At 42.7% G+C, this 22,152-nt stretch overlaps 1 protein-coding gene across 1 annotated transcript in view; it reads left to right on the top strand.

The window, feature by feature from the left end:
- The window catches only part of BMPER (BMP binding endothelial regulator), a 292,081-nt gene that overhangs the window by 15,349 nt on the left and 254,580 nt on the right, over positions 1 to 22,152 (top strand). Inside the window, exon 3 of the mRNA XM_004385314.1 lies at positions 18,210 to 18,309. Within this exon, the coding sequence (XP_004385371.1) occupies positions 18,210 to 18,309 (100 nt within the window). The remainder of the gene's footprint in view (positions 1 to 18,209; positions 18,310 to 22,152) is intronic.

The raw sequence follows: 22,152 nt of genomic DNA, 5'->3' as shown, positions 1-22,152 counted from the left end.
TATATGTTATATATATACATATATATATATATATAAAACTAAAAACCAAACCCATTGCAGTCGAGTCGATTCTGACTCATAACCACCCCATAGGACAGAGTAGAGCTGCCCCATAGGATTTCCAAGGAGCAGCTGGTAGATTTGAACTGCCAACCTTTTGGTTAGCAGCCAAGCTCTTAACCACTGCGCCACCAGGGCTCCATATGTGTGTGTGTGTGTGTGTGTGTATGTATATATCTGTGTGTATATATATTTAACATAAAATTTGATAATGGTTTTAATTTGCAAACTACCTTCTATCATTAGATAGTCAACAATACAAGTGGGAATGTGTGATTAAACTAGCAGCTGTGGTGGGGAGGCCCAGAGAGTGGAGTTTGGAGCTCTGGTGACAAAGGACAGACAATTGTGTTCCCCTCACCACAGCCTATCCCCTCCCCCACCCCTCTTCCACACACTTCAGTTTTGACTGCTTGGAGTGTGATTTGACCTGGAATACTGTCTTCTTTCACACAGTTGCAAGTTGTTAACAAGTCAGTGGTAAGAATTTTGCCTTCAGTTTCCTCTGTTCTTCCACCAGAGACCCTGTGGTGGTGGTTCTCAGATTCTAATGTGCTTAAGAGTAATAGGGGAGCTGGCTAACAATGCAGATTCCTCGGATCTACTCCAGAGATTCTGATTTAGTAGGTCCATTTCTAATAAACTCTTCCACTGATTTTTATGCAGGCACCAATTTTTGAAAAACCCTTTCCAACTGAGGCTTAATGGAAAGAGAAGGATATATAAATACAAACGTAAATATAAAAAGCCCCCAATGAAACAGCATGTTAAATAGTGGTTAGGGACAGTTGAAATTTTGCTATTGGTATAAAAATTTGTAGCACGCAGCTACTAACTGAAAGGTTGGGGGTTCAGATCTACCCAGAGGTGCCACGGAAGAAAGGCCTGGTGATCTACTTCTGAAATATCACAGCCACTGAAAACCCTGTGGAGTGCAGTTCTGCTCTGAAACACATGGGGTTGCTATGAGTTGAAATTGACTTGATAGCAACTGGTTATCATTTACATAACCTTGTTTCTGCGGGGCTTTCAAACATTGATCTTGACATTAACCATCTTTATTGAAGTGCTACTTTTCCTCTTCATGCCATCTCCTTTATCAAGCCTCCCCTAATCCCTGATCAGAATGAATCACTTGTTCCTTGGTTGCCTTTATTATAACACTTATCCCTGCTGTCCTGGATTTTTACTAATGATTTACATGTCTATGTCCCCCCTGGACTTTAAGCTTCTCCAGGGCAGGGAGAGTGATTCTTCTCACCATCAGTCAACGTATCGGGAACAGCATCTTGCACTCTTTAAACCTCAGTAAATATTTTACAAATAAACACTGAGTTCGCTAATTGGAGACAGACTGAACTTTATTTTTCTCGAAGACACCCTGTGAGCTAGGGCAGATTTCTAGAGAAACCCATTTTATAGTCGAGAAAACTAAGGCTCTGGAAAGTAAGTGACAAGGCAGAGCTCACACTGCAAATCGGTGAGACATAGACCAGGAATGGGAATCCTGTTCCATCCCAGGAGACTCCACTGAGATATCTTCCAAGGAATGCTTCCTGACCACAAGGGTTGAGAAAGTGCCGTGAGGGGGTGAGTGAGAGAGACCCATGAGATAACATCCCTGGGGGTTACGTTATTAGCAGTCCTTGTGGCTGGTTAGGTAGAGTCCTGGCTGGTGCCTTTGGGTGGGACAGGCTAATCCTCTGGGTTGCTGCCAGCCTTCCCATGGATGCACTCTGTTTCCTGTGGTCTCTCTGTGATGGGCGGCAGCTGCAGAATGGGGCTGATGTGACCGATGTTTGTAGCTTCTTCAGCATGAGCCAACTGGATGTAGCAATTTGACAAAACAGCCTAGGTTTTATGACTGACCTGTTGGGATGCAGTAACATCTGGAGGAATCAGAGGCAAGCAGTGAGGAGATGAGGGCAAGGTGAAGCAGGATTCAGAGATCCCCGTAACGTCTTCCCATCCCCAAACCTCTGCAAGAAGCCATTTTCTTCTGATGGCAACTTATGTCCAGCAGGTACCTTTCTTATCCAGAACAGAAGCACCCTGGGAAATTTAAGTTCTTTTCTCTTTTTGCTGCCCCATTTAACTGACCAGATTCTGATTCGTGTTACCTTCACATCACTCTGGTCACATTGCTAGACAATTTCCCATTCTTTTAATGAGAATCCTTTTTTTTTTTTTTTAAATTTTAAGTTAGCCTTGTGTTCCATTGGTCCAGAGTTTCACCTTTATGATCTCCATCTTTCTTATTTTACCATGTTATTTTCTTTCTCTGTTATTAGCTTAGCACTACTTCTCAGGTTTTGTGTCTTTTTTTCTCAGTCTCCATTTTTAATTCTTGTTTCAGCCTGATAGTGAAATACACAAACAGGAGTTACAGTGGTGTGACGGTTCTTCCTACACACACCATGGTGACCAGCCTTTTGTATGGATACAGTTTCCAGTTTTAGCTGTCTGACTTAGGCAGGAGTTGGGAGACCTGGTGGAAAACCAGAGGAGAGTTGTTTATGACGATGATTGTTGTTTGTTAGCCGTTGAGTTGGCCCTGACTCATGGTGGAACCCCCACACAAGGGAATGAAATGCTGCCTGATCCTGCACCTTCCCCACGATCAGTGCAGATTGGACAGTGTTCCTGACCCATAGATTTTTCATTGACTGATTATTGAGAGAGATCACTGGATCTTTCTTCTTAGTCCATCTTAATCTGGGAGCTCAGCTGAAATCTGTTCAAAATCATAGCAACACGCAAGCCTTCACTAACAGACAGGTGGTAGCTGGGCATGAGGTGCATTGGCTGGGAATCAAACTCCGGTCTCCAGCGTGGAAGACGAGGATTCTACCATTGAACTACCAATGCCTCGTGTGATAATGATTAAGGGTCAAGAAAAGGATTTCTGGGAATAGCTAAACGGCTAGCTTACAGCAGTGTCAAACACCCAGGAGGGGGTTTCGTATGTATTTTTCACTAATGATGATATGCTGATATAATTTAGCCTGGTAAAGAGAATGCCCAGGGGAAACTTTAACGGTCTTCAAATATGTGGGAAGGAAATATGCTGAAAGGACAGAGAGGAGTACTAATTCCAAAGTGGCAACATATTTTTTAACTTAAGTCCCTCTGCCACTCTCTGCCTCTCACTCGCTTCCAGAGTCAGCTGCAAGCTGGTTGCCAAGTCTTGGCTCTTCTGCTTCTCATTCAATGCCTGCTTGTGAGTGCAGTCCTCTTCCTGACACTCATATCCTAGTTACTCTGCTGTAGACGAGCATCATGGTCATCTACATTGAGCCACACTTGTTAAGATCAGAAATTGAAAGCAGGCAGAGTCTGACTGTAAATTCTGTTCATTACAATGTAGCTTGTGGTGTTGCTATGATGCTGGAAGCTATGCCTTCAGTATTTCAAATACCAGCAAGGTCACCTATGGTGGACAGGATTCAGCGAAGCTTCCAGACTAAGACAGTCTAGGAAGAAAGGCCTGGCGATCCACTTCAGAAAATTAACCAGTGAAAACCCTGTGGATCACAACAGAATATTGTCTGATATAGTTTTGGAAGATAAGCCCCCTAGGTCAGAAGGCACTCAAAATACACAGTGGCTATAAGAATGGACTCGAACATACCAAGGATCCTGAAGATGGTACAGGATTGGGTAACATATCGTTCTGTTGTACATGGATGGGGTTGTTATGAGTCAGATCCCACTCAGTGGCAACTAACAACAAAAACAATGATGGAGAAGGAAAACTTAAATTGAGGGATTTCCCCTTCACTTTTTTTCTGTTACTTCGAAGGGTTTAATGTGCTGTCACCTCCACACCATGTTCAACACTCATCTTATTAAGCCTTCTTGGTTGGGTACATTCATTCTAGAATTTGTCCTTGGCTTTCTCAGCTCTTCTTCTCGGAATTTTCCTAAACTTAGGTCCATTGCCTCAGAGACGGGGGCTGGCAGGCACAGTGGCCATTAGCACTAGGGGTAAAGAGTGGCCAGCGTGGCCAAGAATGCATGTCTTGAGACCCTTAAATAGTGGGCAGCAACAGAGTATCCATCCTGGGTTTTCTTGGGTCTTTAGGTAACTGACGTGCTGGCACGTGCTGAGAGAAGGTGACCTCTGGTGGTCACTGAATTGATGTTATAGTCTCAACTAGAGATCATGTAAAGTTGCGTATGTGTACATGTGTGTATGTGTGTATGAGTAAATGTGTGTGTGTGTTTATGTATAAGGACTTATGCCTATTTACCTTTCTCACTGTTTGCAGGATGGATTTATAAGAATTATATTTATTTGGCTACTCTTTTTTAGACCTTTTTTTACTGGACCTTCCTTATCTTCTCATCTGTTAAAAATTAGAAGGCCCTAGGATTCAGTTAAGATGTTTTCTCCATTTATGCTCACTCCCTAGGTGATTTTATACATATTCATGGCTTTAAAAGCGTCTCTATGCTGACGGTTCCCAAATGGATGTCCCCAGCCCCCTCACCCCTCAAGTCCAGACCCATATATCCAGACGTCTACATTTCTACATCTCCCCATAGATGCCTATTAGGCATCTCAAGCTAAAATGGCCCCAGTGCAGATATTCTTTTCCACCCCTCCACCACCCCTACTTCTCTCAATGTCAATGTTGATGCCAACTGCATTCCTCCATTTTCTCAGGCCATCACCTTTAGGGTTCTTGATTCCTCTTTATCTCACATCCCATGCCCAATCCGTTAGCAAATTATGACAGCAGAAACTTGAAAATATATCTGATAATTTCTAACTACCTCCATTACCACTTTTGCCTTGGGACAATATATTATCAACCAAAATGACCATTTAAAAGCATGCATCAAATTATTTTACTTATTTGTGCAAAACCCTCTGATAGCTTCTCATCTCAGAATAAAGTCTGAAGCGTAGCCACAGTCTACAAGGCCCTATGTGACCTGGCACCTGACAGCATCTCTGGCCACACCTCCCAATGCATCCTCCCTTTTCACTCTGTTCCAGCCATACTGCTCAGCTCCTTGCTACCCCTGCATGATACCAAATACCCTCTCAGCCAGGATTTTTGCCTTTGCTGGTTCCTATACCTGGAACACACTTATTCAATTTATTTATATATTCTCATTCCTTCACTCAAATCTCTGAGCAAATGTTTCCTCATTAGAGGGTCTTTTTCTTACCACTTTTCCTAACAGTACCACCATTTACCCCTTGTCATTCTCTTCCCTTGTCCTGCTTTATTTTCTCCATAGCCCTCATGAGCACCCATTATATCATGTATATATATGTTTGCCAGAGGTCTTCCCTTCTAGAATGTCAGCTGTTTGGGAACATGGACTCTCTTTTGTTTGTGCTGTACCCCAGTGTTTGGGACGGTGCTTGGCCCATTCAGTGCCTATCTGTTGGATGAATGAGTACATGTGGTTTGTGTTTAATTTTTTGATTCAATACTTTGAAGATATAACAAAATATCCTCCCAAAACATACACTATGAATTGCCTTTTCTACTCTAAATTCTGCTTTTACTGTAATGATGACCTGCTTTTGCCATCGCTTGTGTTACCTTGCATATCCTGTTTGAAAGTGGGAAAATGGTTTAAATACACTGACTAAAAGAGAAAAAGTTGTCTCCAGTGAACAATAATATAGTCACAACAAGGTGTATACTAAATAGTAACAATTATAAAATAAAATTATTTCCTGTGGAAAACTATTTTTAAAGTAGACCTTAGTGCTCATAGTTAATTGGTAGCATAATAATGACTGGTGTAGAAATGTAAATTCAAATCCGGTATGTTGGTATTTTATACCTTACCTAAAATATATCATGAATCCCTGGGGGGCACAAACTCTCAACTGCTCAGCTACTAACTGAAAGATTGACTATTCAAACCCACTCAGAGGCACCTCAGAAGAAAGACTGGTGGTCTGGTTCCAAAATATCAAGGCTTTGAAAACACTGTGGAGTGCAGTTTCACTGTTTTGGAGCTCTGGTGGCACAGTGGTTAAGAGCTCGGCTGCTAACCAAAAGGTCAGCAGTTCGAATCCACCAGCCGCTCCTTGGAAACCGTATGAGGCAGTTCTACTCTGTTCTATAGGGTCACTATGAGTTGGAATCGACTCCATGGCAACAGGTAAAACATATCATGGATGAAAGACTAGCAAAATGCATTAAGTATAATAATTTCATAGAGCAAGAAAAAAATGGCACAAAATAACCATCCCCTGTTTTCCGATGATATATGTAAAACAAACTGTTCTGCTGTGCACCCTCCTGAGCGATGTTGCTGCACTACAAAGTTGCACGCTGGAATATCATCATCAAAAGAGATTCCTTTTGTGGGTTGTCAAGTCCCAAGGTGCTGACATATTTAGGTCAAATTCTGTCTCAGTGAGATAATCTTTCAACAAAATTTTTTAAGGATCATTCAATCCACTTTCAACCCACGTAGTGTCTAAAGAACCAAGATGATTTGGATGATCTCAGGGAGTTTGTGGCAGTGGAGTTGAGTTGAAATTGACCCTTCCCTCCCTGACCGTGAGCATGACCTTGTGCCACTCATATTGCAACATGTGAGATACCTTTACTATGTTTATGCTCTGGCTGCTCTCCCTCTTGGATTGTAAGCTCTTATAGGGCAGAAGATATATCTGATTCATATTTTCTGTTCCCAGGAAACCTGGCACAGTGCCTGGCTCACAGCAGGGGCTCAAAAATATTTGTTCAACAGACTCATGAATTTTTAGTCAGATACATCTGAATTCTGCAGTGCAAAGGTTTAACATGCACAACAAGTTCTTAGCCCGAATGTCACATTTTCTGAAGGCTATTTGTTTTCTGTTGACACTGTAGTCTTATTTCAGATGTTAAAGCTTCTGAGAATCTGTTTTATGGCGAAATCCCCTTAAAGGTAATGATTATGATTGATCTTTTTTTTTTTTTTTTTTTAAATGGGTGACATGTTGTGATCTCTTTAGCAACAAGTTTATGTTAATACTGTTTTATGGATAGCTGGCTACTTTCATTTCTTTGTAGTACCTTAATCTCAGATGTGGATTAAAAATATAACTGGCCTTTGTTGATTGTTTAATGAGTTTGAAAATGGAAGCTTGTGGATGAAAATTCCATTCTAAGCTTATGAAATAAATCTGTGGCTTCTCCAGTTCTTTCTGACATCTGCATGTGGCCCTTGGGAAAGTCTTGGTGAAGAGAACAGGCGCTAATGGCCCTGGTGAATGAGTCAGACCGGCTCTGGAGGACAGAATTGCTTTATATAGGGAACACTGTCTGGGGCTGACTTTTCAGTTCTGTGAACTTCCAGCCAGCGGAGTGCTCCTGCCCCTCTTGCTCTCCTACTTAGCATTATTCAGGTTAAAGGGACACCCTGTGCAGTCAGTACCTGTGTGAATAGAGCTCCCGGGCAGAGCTCTTTCCAGCCCTGATTCAGCCTCACACCACCCTGACTATTATCCTTCATCTACAGGCAGGGCTGCAGGAACCAGCTCGAAAGCCGATCAGGCCTTCTGTCCCAGGGGTACCTTTGAAAGGCTCTGTGATTGCCGGTGGTCGGGGTCAATTGTGCAGATGCTTTTAAAAGTGTCTCACTGGTGACCAGAAAGTTACTTTGTCAAAATGACAGATGCGAGCAGCTCCTCTGCCCTGTCTGTTCCCTGTGATGTCAGCTCCTTCTCTTGTCAAGAGCAGGTATTTTTGTAACTCCCGACAGTGCGCGGGCTTTCACGGGGTAGCCCGTGAAGAATCTTCCGTTTCATCTGCTCACTGGCTTGTCGCTGACCCGCAGGAATGAGGGATGTCTGAGGACCTGGTGTGTTTACTGCGGTGCGTGACCGAGGAAGGAGATGCATGCTGGTGATGAGGACACCAGCCTTCAGGCTGGGCATGTGGACAAGTGGTTTTGCCTCCACCAGTGGCCCAGACGGGACAATCGAAGACATTCGGTTTCCATGTTTTGGATGTGTTCATTTCTCTTTGGCAGAGAATCCTTCCTGCACGTAATTAAAAGGGTCCATGCATTTTTTCAGCTTCTTTTCATGGAGGGAGAGCCAAGTTTCTTATGTTGCGACAATCAGGAAAGGGACTGTCACAATAATATCCCCAGGCATCCTTCTTTAAGGAGTCCCCAGGTAGTGCAAGGAGTCCCCTGGTGGCCTAAATGATTAAGAACTTGGCTACTAACTGAAAGGTTGGCAGTTTGAACTCACCCAGAGGTGCTGCAGAAGAAAGGCCTGGTGATCTACTTCTGAAAAATCAGCCATTGAAAACCCTATGGAGCACAGTTCTACTCAGACACACATGAGGTCGCCATGAGTCGGAATCAATTAAACTGTGGTTAAGAGCTCAGCTGCTAACCAAAAAGTCCACAGTTCAAATCCACCAGCCGCTCCTTGGAAACCCTATGGAGCAGTTCTACTCTGTCCTATAGGGTTGCTGTGAGTCAGAATCAACCTGATGACAGAGAGTTTTTCGTTTGGTTTTGGTTTTTGGGTACTGCAAATGGTTAATACGTTCGCCTGCAAACGAGAGGTTGATGGTATGAGTTCATCCAGAGGCTCCTTGAAAGAAAGTCCTGGTGATCAAGTTCCAAAAAATCAGCCATTGAAAACTCTACGGAGCACATTTCTGCTCTGACATACGTGGGGCACCATGAGGCAGAGTTGAGTTGACAGCAAATTTTTTTTTAATCTTTCCTTAACATCGTGTTATGAGCTTTCCTATGGAAGTTACTCTAATTTTATTTTATTTTTTTTTAACTCATGAATCCTTACTATGCATCCTCTCCAGCAGATGTTGAGCTGTCCACCAGGAGTTGGAGAACCTCACTAATGCCCTGAGTCTTCAATCCCTGCTGGTGGTTAGAGATGGATCCCCAGAATGTGCTCCATCATCTTCTTGTTAGTTCAAAAGAACTCACCAGGAAGACATAAATATTCACAGAATTTCATCTCACTATTTTATGTGTGGTTTTTTTTTTTTTTTTTGTCACAGAAAGAAACTGATTCATTGTTTGTCATCTGCTAAAGGGTGCCCAGTGGTGTAAAATAATCAGAGGTGTTGGGAGAGGTGCTGGCTACTTGTACATAAAGCCACATTACGTGCAGAGCTCCATTCTACCTCACTCCTGCTTTGTACCTTCTTCTCAAGTCAGGAGTCACGTGGAAGTTTCTTCTCCAACATGGACTCCATCCTAGCTGTTTGAGACCTTTTCAGTTGGGATGAGAGAAAGGTAGAATTGAGAATTTGGGCAAAATAAGTAAAGAATAACAATAAAAAAAATTACCATTGAGTGGACTCTGACTCATGTTGACCACCGATGTGTCAGAGTAGTGCTCCATAAGGTTTTTGATGGCTGATTTTTTGAAAGTAGATTGCCAGGCCTTTCTTCTGAGGCATCTCTTGTTGGACTTGAACCTCCAACCTTTGAGTTAGCAAGAATGCATTAACCATTTGCACCACCCAGTGACTCCAAGGGAAAGATGCCAACATTTATTCCTCTCCTTTACATACCTGGTTCCTGTCTCCAGGCAAAAGGGGACACAGTCCCACCTTCTGGTCACCCAGTCTGCTCCTGTGTACCCAAGGATGGTGGCAAAATGGCATCTGTGACAGGGTCCACTGCCCTACGTTTCTGGCTGGGTCATATTCAACTTACTTTCAGTTACAGTAATGTGGGGTTGCCGGCAGACCCTTTGCTTATACGATGTACAGTATAATAAAACCCAGGCAGTGCTACTTTCTTTGGGCTACTGTTTTTATTTGCTGGTTATTTCTTTTGTGTTCTGCCATCTCTAATGTTTTGGTTCTATTTCAAAATATGATTAAACAGAATGAGGAGCTGTTTGACACTGCCCTGTTTTAAATCAGAGTTGTACTTGAACTGCCAGGACATTCTAATGGCTTGTGTTTCTTTGTTCTGAGACTTCCTTGAAAAGACCAAAAAAAAAAAAAAAAAGCCAGACCTAAACCCTTAAACAGAATAGGGCCCAAAACAATCCCTCCAACAACTGAAAGCTCGTTAAAAAAAAATGGACATGTCAGGTGACTTAAATATAAAAAGGGCCTCCTTATTAATCCCCCTTTGGGTCTGCTGGCACGTGTCATATTTTCGAGGTACAGTATCAAGAGAGCACTGTCATTTAGTGATGTATTAGGGCAATATATCATCAGAACATTGTCTTTGTAGAGGATATGGGTACTAAAAGACACGATTCTGGCCAGACAGAACAGCAGGGGGTCTTACTTCTTTTCTCCACCCCCCTGCCTTTTTCTTTAATCTCTGTCTGTTTTGTGCTGTAGAGAAGTGAATTTCTTCATAGGATATGACTTGTTGCAAAATAATCGGAGGGCCCCAGTGGGCTTCATAAAGTCTTTTAAATGGTTGTGCTTCAAGGGCAGCTTTGTTCAGTTTGCACTGTGAGCTGGGCTGGAGGAGGCCCTGCTTGCCAGGGCCCAGTTCTCGGTGTACAAGCTTGCTGAGCCTAGGCGGGAGAAAAAACAAAAAACACAACACTCCCAGAGGTAGTGCCATGAATTGCGTGACGTTCTTGCAAGATATTTTAACACTAAGTCTCTAAAATTATGGCTGGGGGCCTTTGTGAGCCTTTGGGAAGGGTACACTCTCCTGCTCAAATCAAGGGAGAAACGAGGAGACTCGGCCAGTTTGGGTCCAGCTTCTGGTTGGTTTTGCAAGTGACCAGGCACTCAGAGACTGAGACTTGTTTTAGTTTTTAAGGCAGCCACTTAATGTGTCTTTCCTAAAAGGCACTATTTTTACTTGCGTGTTAAATATGAAACCATACTTCTCACCAAGGTTTAGAGTGGTCTGAAAATGGGACGTGCTTAATAAAGGCAAATATTTAAATTCTTAGTTACAAAAAAGAGATGGCTCATTTTAGCCGCTAAGCCAAGCTGTATAGCATAGTGATTAAATAGTGGGCTTTGATAGCAGAGATCCCTGGGCTTGAGTCTCTGCCTTGGCTAGCTTTGTGAAGCTGGGCAAACTGTTCAGTTTGGTGCCTCAGTTTTCTTATCTATAGAATGGGGGTAAGCCACAGTGCCTTCCTCTGGCTTGTTGTGAGGGTTAAATGACATAATACACAAAAAAGTGCTCAGTACAGTCTGGCACATAGTAAATTTTCTATAAACGTCAGGTGCTGTTGAAGTCCCTGGGTGGTGCAAGTGGGTAACTCGTTTGGCTGCTAATTGAAAGGTTGGAGGTTCAAGCCAGCCCAGAGGTGCCTTGAAAGAAAGGCCTGGAGATCTGCTTCCAAAAATCAGCCTTTGAAAACCGTATGGAGCACAGTTCTACTCAGACACACATGAGTCAGAGTCGACATGACAGAAACTGGCTGGTTATTATTCTTAATAGTTTAGCAATCTGCTTGGAAAACTATATGCCACCATAGTTTGGTTAGAAATGGAATGAGCTCTGTTTGTGGCCTTGGCGGTGGAAGGGATTTGCAAAGGCGGTGGAGGTTGCAGATGTAGAAAGATCTGGAAGTGCTAATTTATATTAAAAGCTGGAGGGACATCTTGCAAAGGCTGTAGTTGACACCCTCACCTCTTGTACTGAACTCACTCAATTGGATTGAGAAGAGGTCCTGAGAAGCCATTTCTCTCGGCTGGGGAGTTTGGGTTAACCTCACTTTCCACACCTTAGAAATGGTTTTGTTAGGTTTTTTTCCAAGTCCCATTCAGCTGAGAGATGTGGCCCAGAGCCTTGTACTTGTACAGTAGGCCTTGAGGCCGACCAAACTGTCTTTTATTATTTTCTCCTGGCTCTTTCTGTGCAGGAGTTATGGGGGAGTCAATTGTGCTATCAGTAACAAAGAACAAACAAGTAGAAGCTTAATTAAAATAATAAATCATCAATCAAGTTTAATACTGCCATTGGCAACCACTGAGCTATCTCAGTTTGCTCCCATGATTATTTTCTAAGAGACTAAGGACAGATTTTGTCCAAAGGAAACAGGCTGGGACAAGTGCAAGCTTGTACTGTCCCTTTCCTGAGTGCTCAGGCTCATTTGCAAAGGATTTCCCGTGACTGCATGTTCCAGAGAAGGAATCATTTTATTTTACATTTCCAATTGTTAGAACCTCTGAGAAACAAAGGAACTGTCCCTCTTTGGGTCTTTAAGCCAGAAAACCAAACAAGTTGCTGCAAATGATGGTGACCCCGTGTGTGCAGAGTAGAAATGAGCTCCACAGGGTTTTCAAGGCTGTGACCTTTTGGAAACAGATCGCCAGACCTTTCTTCCGAGGTACCTCTGGGTGGGTTTGAACTGCCAGGCTTTCAGTTAGTAGTCAAACGCTTAACCGTTTGCACCACCCAGGGACTGTTTTGGGTTTTTGGATGCTGCCGAAACACTTACTTTTTCCAGCTTTCACCTACATCTCCGTGTTCAGGAACCTTAATGTTTTGAAGTCAGGTCTGTTTGCTCACGTCCTGGCCCATCCCCTCTAGGGCACCATTCATGGGTTAACTTACAACAGGGCGGGCAATACCGCAGGAGACCTCACCGGTCTGACCCAGGTGGCCTGTCACTCCGGAAAATTCTCAGACTAGCTCAACTTCATACCAATCTATTCCTAAAATCCCAACAGTTTTTCGGAGGTAACTAATCCTAACATGATAAACCTGTAAATTTTAATGCTGTGCCTTAGCAACTAACCTTCCTGGCTGGCCCCTTAATCCAGGTCTGGGAACGAGGTTCTGTTCCCAAGTCCACTCTTCGAGGGACCTGAGACACTTAACTTCATTGTGCTCCGTTCCTCCATCTACAAATGTTAAGAAACCTGGGAGGATTAATGAAATAATGTCTGCAGAGCTCTTTAGAAGAAAAATGCTGTGTAAACATGAAGTATTATTCTTCTGTTTATGAGAAGTTATATAATATTGCCTAGGAGAAATTGTGACCTGTGTTCAAAGGCACCATAAAGTTCCCTTTGGCTCTTTCGGGGTTGAAATTGGGGAACAATGGGGCACTTCAAGGAAAAGTTGTCCTCTTTGATTTCATGCATGGGGTGACTGGAAATTCCAATGAGAATATACTGGCTGATGTTGGATTGGCTTCCCCTAGCTCCCCCCTCTTTATAGGAACTAGAAACCTAGGAAACTTGAAACAAGACATCTGTATTCTTAAAAACAAATTCCTATGTAAGCACTTTTGAGACTCTCCATGTGAAACACTACTGAGTGTGTGCTTCAAATAAGTTTTCTTATAATAAGAATTTGATTAAGGGTCAAAATGTCCTATTTGTGTTCACCGACCTTGGTGGCTTTTGAGGAAAGGTGAAATTCTCTTCTGCACCTCTCACTCGGTACCCTAAGTTACACTGTAGTGTTTGTGTGATCTGCGCTTGTCTGCTGTCTTCCAGTTGCCAAAGAGTTGATTTCAACTCATGACGACCTGCCTGTCAAGAGTAGAACTGTGCTCCACAGGGTTTTCAATGGCTGATCTTTGAGAAGTAGATCACCAGCTTTTCTTCTAGGCTGCCTCTGGGTGGACTCAAACCTCCACGCTTTTGGTTAGCAGCCGGGCGCCCTACAATCTGCACCATCCAGGGACTCCATTTGATTGCCAGTTTCTGGAGAATAGGGACCTTGTGGGGTGGTTTCTTTCTCTCAAGCACAGCTCTAAGTATAATGACACATGTGCCAAGTCTTTGGTTCTGCTGCCCCAGAACCTCCAGCTCTAAGCTCTTTTTCTTGTGCTCAAAGTCTCTGTGCTGGGCACCCATCCCCTGACAGTAGCTGATAAGGAAGGCAGGCGCCTGTTTGGTGTTAATGTGGGTCCACCCCATGGATATTTACATTTTGGTGGGGTATTATTGAATACCGCAAAATCTACAAGCCCTCTTCCCAGATGAGACTGCAGTGATGAAATGACAGAGGGGTGTGTGTGGGTATGTGTGGGAGGGGGGAGTGGCCTGGAGATTCCTGATTGGGTAAGAGAGCTGCCTCTGCCTCTTTATCCGTTCTAATGACACTACCTGGCCAGTGTGCATTGTTGATGTATTGAATGATGTTCATTTGGGCAGAAAACTATTACAATTTCACAAGCTTCTTGATTTTCTGAGAAAGGCTCTAGCACTTTGAATTTGCTAATTTGCCAAATGACAGCTGTTTGCCTCAGGGCAGACTTTGCTTTCCTGTAAGGTAGGAACTGAGGGAAAATAATGACATCTTCTAGGGGAAGATACTCATGTGGCCCACCATCTTCCTTGTCTGGCTAATCAAATGGAGGCACCAGCAGGCAGCTATTTTTGTTATGTTCGTATTTCAAGAGATTTGTGAGGCTGTTTCATAATCTGAAAATACAGTATCTGCCAGCTGACATTTCTCCCCAACCACCCCTATCATATTAGCTGCTGTTTTTATCTCCATATTTTTATTTTATTATTATTAATTTAAATGAAAGGTCAGGTAATACTTTTCCATATTCAATAATAGGATTGGTCCTGGAAGATTCTTTGGAAAAAAAAAATCTTCAGGACATTGGCTTAAAATAGAACAAAAGCATCTGAAAAACATTTTTTTGTGGATGAGGAAAAGAAACAGGGAAATTTCACAATTATGATTTGCTATCTTCCCATCAGGATAATTTCCCTTCACACTAGACACTGAAAAATGCTGGAGAGACATTAGCTGGGTGCATGGCTGCAATCCCTAAGACCAGGGAACTCTGTGCTTCCATCTAGTGGCAGGTCCCAGACACAGCAAGCTGGCTGCCCAGAATCGTGTTTGAACTTGGCTGTGGCTGGAGCTGTGGTTTGGCTTGCATCCTTACAGAGCTTTGTTGCCAGCCTTGTAGATTTTTTTTTTCTTTTTTACTCTCTATGCCCCTTCTTTTATTTTTGCATGCTGGCACTTCATTTAATGTGCCTCCAGAGGCTATGTTTTGGGTTTTGATATATTTGGTTAACATTAGAGAATCTGCTGCCTTTCTTCTGGAAAGGAGGCAGCTGTGCAGACAGACACCTTTGACAACAGGTAGATCACTGGCTGGCCGACCTAGAAAGTGATAGGCGCAGGAAGACGGTGAAGTTTATTGCCCTTATTCACTGGATAGCTTGATTCTCTAGAATGTTCTTAAATTTTCCCTGAATGCATTTTTGCCACCATTTCTGTTGCTTAGATCTTGGGGAGACTCAAACCCAAGCTGGAATCTTGGGGAAAATTTGCTTGAGGATGCCAGTCTGACTTTCAGACCTTTGTTAAAATCAACATGGTACAGCTTCCCTTGTTTTCAGAAAATAACCGGTGTTTGTAGAACTTCCAGTTTGACACGGTCGGTGATGACGCAGCTCCCTTGGAATTATTCTGCTCCTGTTAGGGGGCTTATTTCACATACATGGAGCCACCAGGAAGGCCCCAATCTGCCCTGTGTGCCCCTGGCAGTGATGTTTTGTTCTTGTCTGTATTCCGAATGCACAGGAAGCAGCAAAGTGCAGCATTTAAATGGGAAGCTTTGGAGCCAGAATACAAACAGAAATTCGTCTTTCAGATCTGCAAATTTCTCAGCCTTGGAATTTTGGGGGAAATAATGCATATAACATTCTCAGCAAAGTGCCTGGTCCATATAAAGTGTTCAATAAGTATGAGCCAGTATCAGAAAATATTTCTTGAGTGAAAAGTGAACCGAACGAGCTGTGGCCTTGAGTCACAGCAAATGACACTGGGTGCACGAGGCATAAGTGACCTCCAGTCGACCGAGCATGGCTCCGTGAGCACCGCTTCTCACCAGAGCTGCTGGCTTGAAGATGAGAGCCTCTTAGCTAAATAAGGGAAAGTGAAGTGCGCGGTCTTAATTAACCTGTGTTTAAATTTACTCTTTAGCTGCTGGACTCAATTAAAGAGACGGAGGATTCACCTCTTACTGGTTGTTTTTTGAAGTTTCTATTTCTTTCTTCGAGGCCCTGGGATTCGAAGCATGTACTCCATATTCATGCCAAATAGACATGAGTGAAATGATCAGATATGGCAGTTCTGCACCAACGACTATAAAAAAACTCCAAGTGTAATCAGAAAGGAGAAGAAAAAAAACAAAACAAAACCACTAAACCTATAGCTAAGGTTTGGGTTTGTTCTCTGTGTGTGTATGTGTGTGTGCAAAAAAAAATTCCAGATGTGAGTCCACAGACCATCTGGTTGGAATAACTTTTGTGCTGGACTGTAATTACAAGCTATTTATTATGAATCTTGGGATCCTGTTATGGATTTTGACTGGCTCCCAGATTTCTAATTTAGCAGAGAGTTCCTATGTTTAAGAGAGTATGTGTCTTTGTCTTTAACAGATCCCAAAGTTTGACTTACACTCCCTCCCTGGGTCTGAGAGTTGCTCTTGGGGAGGGGCCTTCCCTGAGCCCCACCAGGTTTGCTAAATACATAGAGCCTGGTAACAGACTCTCAACTTGTGAAGTCAGTTCACTTCACAGATGTCCGAGCGTAGGGGATGTGAGTATCAACATATGGCTTGTAGGAGATACACTGCAAAACTAAGTCACTGGTAATAGTGCCAAGGAGCATGTATAACCAAAATATAAAAATAAAAAAGTAACTCGTTGTCACGGAGTTGATTCTGACTCATGGCGACCCCATGTGTTACAGAGTACAGCTGCTCCATAGGATTTTCTTGGCTGTAATCTTTACAGAAGCAGATCACCAGGCCTTTTTTCATGGCGCCGCTGGGTGGGTTTGAACCGCCAACATGTAGGTTAGTAGTCGAGTGCAAACTGTGCCACCCAGGGAAGCAGAATAACTTGTACCGAGATGGTTATTCTTGGTTGCTTTGGTGGCGGTGAGAGGACACTTTTAATTTTTTTAAATATACCTCTTTAATTTGAATTGTGACCATAACCAAGTATTATGTTTGTAATTTAAGAACAATTATAAAAATACATCTAAGTGCCATGGCTTTATAGTTAGCCTGGATGACACCACATTGTGAAGAAGAGGGGGTGAGGGAAGGAGTTTTGGAGGGCTTGGAGCCAGAACACATAGGTTCAGATTCTAGATCTGCTGTTTACTTAGGGACTGTGGACAAAGTCCTTAACCTCTCAGCCTCAGGATAACAGGAAGGGAATAACAAGGTTCATCTCAACCTGAGCAGTCCCTCCTCTCTGCCCTCCAAATTAGGCCATGAAAGTGGTTGTACAAGCCTTAACCCATGGTAGGGTATTGGGTGTGCGAGCATCTGTGACTTCCCTTTGAATTCCACCTCTACCGCTGTAAAGCTGTGCAATCTAGGAAAAATTGCAAACTTTCCCTGAGCAGCAGTTTTCTTGTTTGCAAAATAGGGATAAAGATACTATTTATCTCTTAGGATTTTAATAAGAATGAAAGTCACAGCACCCAGCCTATAGTAGGCACTCCTTAAAACTCAAATCCTGTTGAAGCTTTGTGACATTTTTTTTGGTTCATGTGTGTGCAATCAATCTGTGTACAAACAGGAACATATATTGTGTTTGCGTCTTCCCTAAGACATTTTAATAGCTAACCTTTCAGGATAAAACCCAAGATGCAAATGTTCCCCATGCTTTCATTAGCATGAGTGCTAATATAGGGCAGCTGTCCCACGGCTCTAAAACACTGACGACTGTGTCTCTGCTTGGCATGGGGAATATTATTTTTTCTCTTACCGAGCCGATTCAATACTCAACTTTGTCATTATTTGAGTTGGAACTTTAGATTGCTGCATTTTAATGCACTTTACTATTAAGGATTGTGGGACAGCCGTGTGCAAATATTTTTGTTCTCACAGTGCAGTCCTGGCCCAGGTAGCCCAATGGGCAGAAATATGATTTGCACAAATATTATCGTTTCTATAGTGTGTACTAAAAAGAAATCTTAGAACAGAGCAGGAGAAAGCTGTTCCCTCGGCATTCGGTTATCTAGGTTAAGTTGGATTTTAAAGAAGGGAATTGGCAGCCCCCCTCCCCTCTCCTTAATCTCAAGAAGTCCTGTATTCCTAGATATTTCTGCGCTAGGGAGAGCAAAATCCTATTTGCTATCATGGAGAGTTGCCAAGATGAAGAGAAGATAGGAAACGGGAAGCTAGGAAAACCTTGCCGTGTGTGGGAATTCTGTCTGGGGTTTATTTCAAATGTCTCTTGTCTCTTTTTGCCTAGAACAAGGAAGTGACCTGTAAGAGAGAGAAGTGTCCAGTCCTGTCACAAGACTGCGCCCTGGCCATCAAGCAGAGGGGAGCCTGTTGTGAACGGTGCAAAGGTGATTTATGTCTTGTCTTGGCAACCTTCTCTTCAGGCATTTTCACTTCTCTGTCTCTTACCTTTCTCTTCACTTGGCTTTTGGTTGGGGTGCAAATGGGTATTGGGAGGGAAGCTGGTGTGTGTGTATGTGTGTTGGAGGGTGGTGGGAATAAGGGACTCTCCTACTGGAGGGATGAAAGTATGGCAAGCATCTGCCTACTTTGTTTAATTTCTAAGGCAAGTTGTTAAAATGTCACCGAGAAAATGTAAACATGATGCCTGTACCCATTGGTACGCACGCACACAAACATATTTTGTCAAGAAGTTTCAATGCTCAGTTTTTCCAGACTCCACACTTCTCGCCCTGCCCACCTCTGCCAGTGGAGTCTTTTAAGCCTGAATTTTATCATTTTGGTACCTATTACATTTTTTTTTCCTTCCAAATTAAGTCTAAGTTCTCTGCTTGTCTTTGAGGCATCTCTAAAGGATCCTTGTTCCAACCTCACTCCCCACTGCCCTCCAGCATACGTGTTTTGTCTAGAACACACTGTTCCTAGTCTAGCCCACGTCTCTCCTCCCAACTTGTCCAGACGCTTCCTGTACTCAGGGTCCCTCAGCTCACATGCCTCACTCTCACCTTTAAGTTTCGGTAGCCTACAGAGGTTCTTTCCCTTTCATTGTCTCATGTGTTAAGTCGATTATTAGCTCCTTGAGGGCAGGAGTCAGGTTGTACTTTGACATGGTTTAGTATATATTACAGTCCGTTTGTGGGGCAAAAGGTGAAGCCCTTGAGTACTAACTAAAAAGCTGGCAATTCGAGTCCACCCACAGGTGCCCAGGAAGAAAGTCCTGGTGATACTGTTTCCAAAACAATGAGCCACTGAAAACTGTGCAGCACAGTTCTACTCTGGCACACGTGGGGTCGCCAAGAGTCAGAGTCGACTCCATGGCAACTGGTTTAAACAGTGCTTAGCAGAGCAGGAGCACACAGAGGACAATATGAGTATGGTGGTCTGGGCGTGGACTCCAGAGTCCCGCCGCCAAGTCAGAATCCACTATCACCACTTGGTACTTGTGTGTCCTTGTGCAGGTGAAGACCTGGTAACCTCTCTCTACCCCAGTGCCCTCACCTGGAAAGTGAGAATAATAATCCTATTGTAGGGACTTAAATGGGAAGATGCATTCAAAGTGCTTAGCATGTAAAGTGCCGGGTGCTGGACAATAGCATAAGTATGTTATTTCTCAATAACATAAGTATGATGGGTGCTCTTTAAGCACTTGCCAAACTTGACTATAAAAACGTAACTTCTGAAACCTCTCACAGTAGCCATAAATGGGCTGGAACGATATTTTTCAGAATCTTCTGAATCTGCCATTTATTCTTACCTCTTTCCTGCATAGTTGGGAGTCGGATGTTTTACCAGTATGACTTCTGAGAGCTATCAATGCAAGTTCGGCAATAATACTTTTTTAGAAACCTCCCAGGTAGATGATGAGAGAAAGTAATTACAATTAAAAATACATTACTCAGATAATGTCTAAGTTACTGTTGTTTCACCTTAAAGATCCCCTTCGATTCCATTTTATTAAAAATTTTTATTGTGGTAAAACTTACATAACAAAACATTTGCCATTTTAACCATTCCTAAGTATAGAATTCAGTGACATTAATTTCTTTCACCATGTTCTTGTACACTGCTGTCCATTTCCAATTGTTTTTCATCTCCCAAAACAGACACTCAGAACCTCCTAAGTAATAACTCTCCTCAACTTCCCCTCCCACCAGCCTCTGGCGACCACTAATAAATGTTGGTCTTTATGTATTTGCCTATTGTAGATAGTTCATATAAGTGGGATTGTGCAATGTTTGTCCTTTGGTGTCTGCCTTATTTCACTTAGCCCGTTATTTTTTAAATCACTCCTTTATCATCTTCATCTTTCAGTGTTTGGTGAGGCTGCCTCGACAGTGAGGGGTCAGTTGAATAATATGAGTTGGAAACAGAAACGTGCTGATACTGTTGGTTTGTTTCCTCATTGTCCATAGAACAGATGGGAACTTTGTGCTGCTGTAGTGTGTAACCTTCTTTCCCCGTTGCATTATTTCCCCATCTGACCTACTAAGTGATGTCACCTTTACCTGAACACATTTGTCCTGCTGTTTCCTTTATCAGCACCCTTTCCTCCAATTAGCTTTATCTCCGAAGGGGGAGAGATAACCCAAGACAATTTCCTGAGCATTCTTTTTGAGCCTAAGAAGATAAACCTCTTTGAATTAATCTGCAACCAACAACAGACCAGCAGGTTCAGCATTCTGGGTCTGATAGTAGTGACGAGACGTTTGGGTGAGGTCCAGAACCAGGTCCTGCCCTGAGGGGGACCTCTGTGAGGGAGATTTCTAAACAGATCTAAGTTTTCAGGTGCTCTAGGAGTATGTGTTGAAGATTCATCCTTCATTTTCTCTCTTTTTACCCCGTAATACAGTGGTTGTCTCTGTGAGTTTTCAGGGACACAACTGTATTTATTCTTTTTTTTTTGTGTGTTTGTTTATTGTTGTGAAGATGTGTATAACACGATATTTGTCAGTTCAACCATTTTCACATGTATTCGCTCTTAGATACTGGAGACTACCAGTACTTTGGTTTGTTTATGTTTTTCTAATTAGAATAGTAATATTTGTTCACAGTAGAAGCTCTGAAAACTAGCTTAATCTGTGAAAAAGCAGAAAACAAATTAGTCATAATCCCATCACCCAGAAACAATTGTTAATATTGGTTATTTCTTTGTGTACTTTTCCCCTTGTGAATGTGTTAACCTAATTGATATATTACTACTCATATCCTTCTCTCCTTTCTTCCTCCCTCCCTCCTTTCCTTCCTTCCTTCCATTTTACTTAACATTAGGGCATAGCATATTCTCAACTTATTTGGAAATAGTCTTCTTAATGGCCACATAAGATTCTGTTATGGGAGTGTACCAACATTCATTTGGTCATTCCTCCATTTTGGGGCATTTAGGTTGTAGCTTGGATTTTAGCATTCGACAAGGATAAAGACAAGACACTGAAACCAAAGAGCATCGTGCAGTAAAGGAACAAAGATTGAAAAGCTGGTATCAAGAGGAGCATTAACTGGGTATGAATAGATCATAGCATAACCCAGAGACCACTCTGGACTTGGCCTCTGAAAAAATCCGGGTAAACCACTCTTTAACCCTTTTGTATCCTTTGTTCACACGGGGAAAAACCCCACAACAAATCATTAGTTTGTAGCAGACATTTGGAGACAACAGCAGCAGCTGCATTTCTGGTCGATCCTCTCCTGACAAGCGCCTCCCTCGCTGACACTGGGGTCTTTCACTTTTCTTAGTCGATGAGAAGGATTCAGTGAGGAATCATATTATTGCAGAAGTTTGCTGACAATACTTAGAACAGTACTTAAAATGTCTAGGCAAGATTGTGTCAGGATCAAACAATTTTAATCAGATTAGGGAATACAATGCAATGAATTTTTCTTAGCAAAGAAATGGCAGCCTTTGTTTTTTGGATCAGTTATCACATTGTAACAGGAGAGCCCATGTGCTTAACTGTACCGTATTTTGAAAGGCATCTACCGTCAGAGGTACTGTGATGTGGGAACAAGAGGGTCACAAATTAAACTACTGGAATCTCTTACTCTCAGCTTCCTTCTTTCTAACCATACTTCATCGCAGTGGGTTTTATACAAACATTGTACTCTGGCACAGGGGCTCACGGTGATTCCGTTGACTTGTGTGTGAGTGCTGATGAAGAGCCTTATGCTATTTTCCAAGCTGCTCACCAGACAGCTCAAGTGACAGTGTGGTCAGGCCTCTCATACAGGTGTTC

The sequence above is a fragment of the Trichechus manatus genome, unplaced genomic scaffold, assembly GCF_000243295.1.
Source record: "Trichechus manatus latirostris isolate Lorelei unplaced genomic scaffold, TriManLat1.0 scaffold00137, whole genome shotgun sequence".
Lineage (NCBI taxonomy): Eukaryota > Metazoa > Chordata > Mammalia > Sirenia > Trichechidae > Trichechus > Trichechus manatus.
This window is presented reverse-complemented; position numbering and strand designations above follow the sequence as displayed.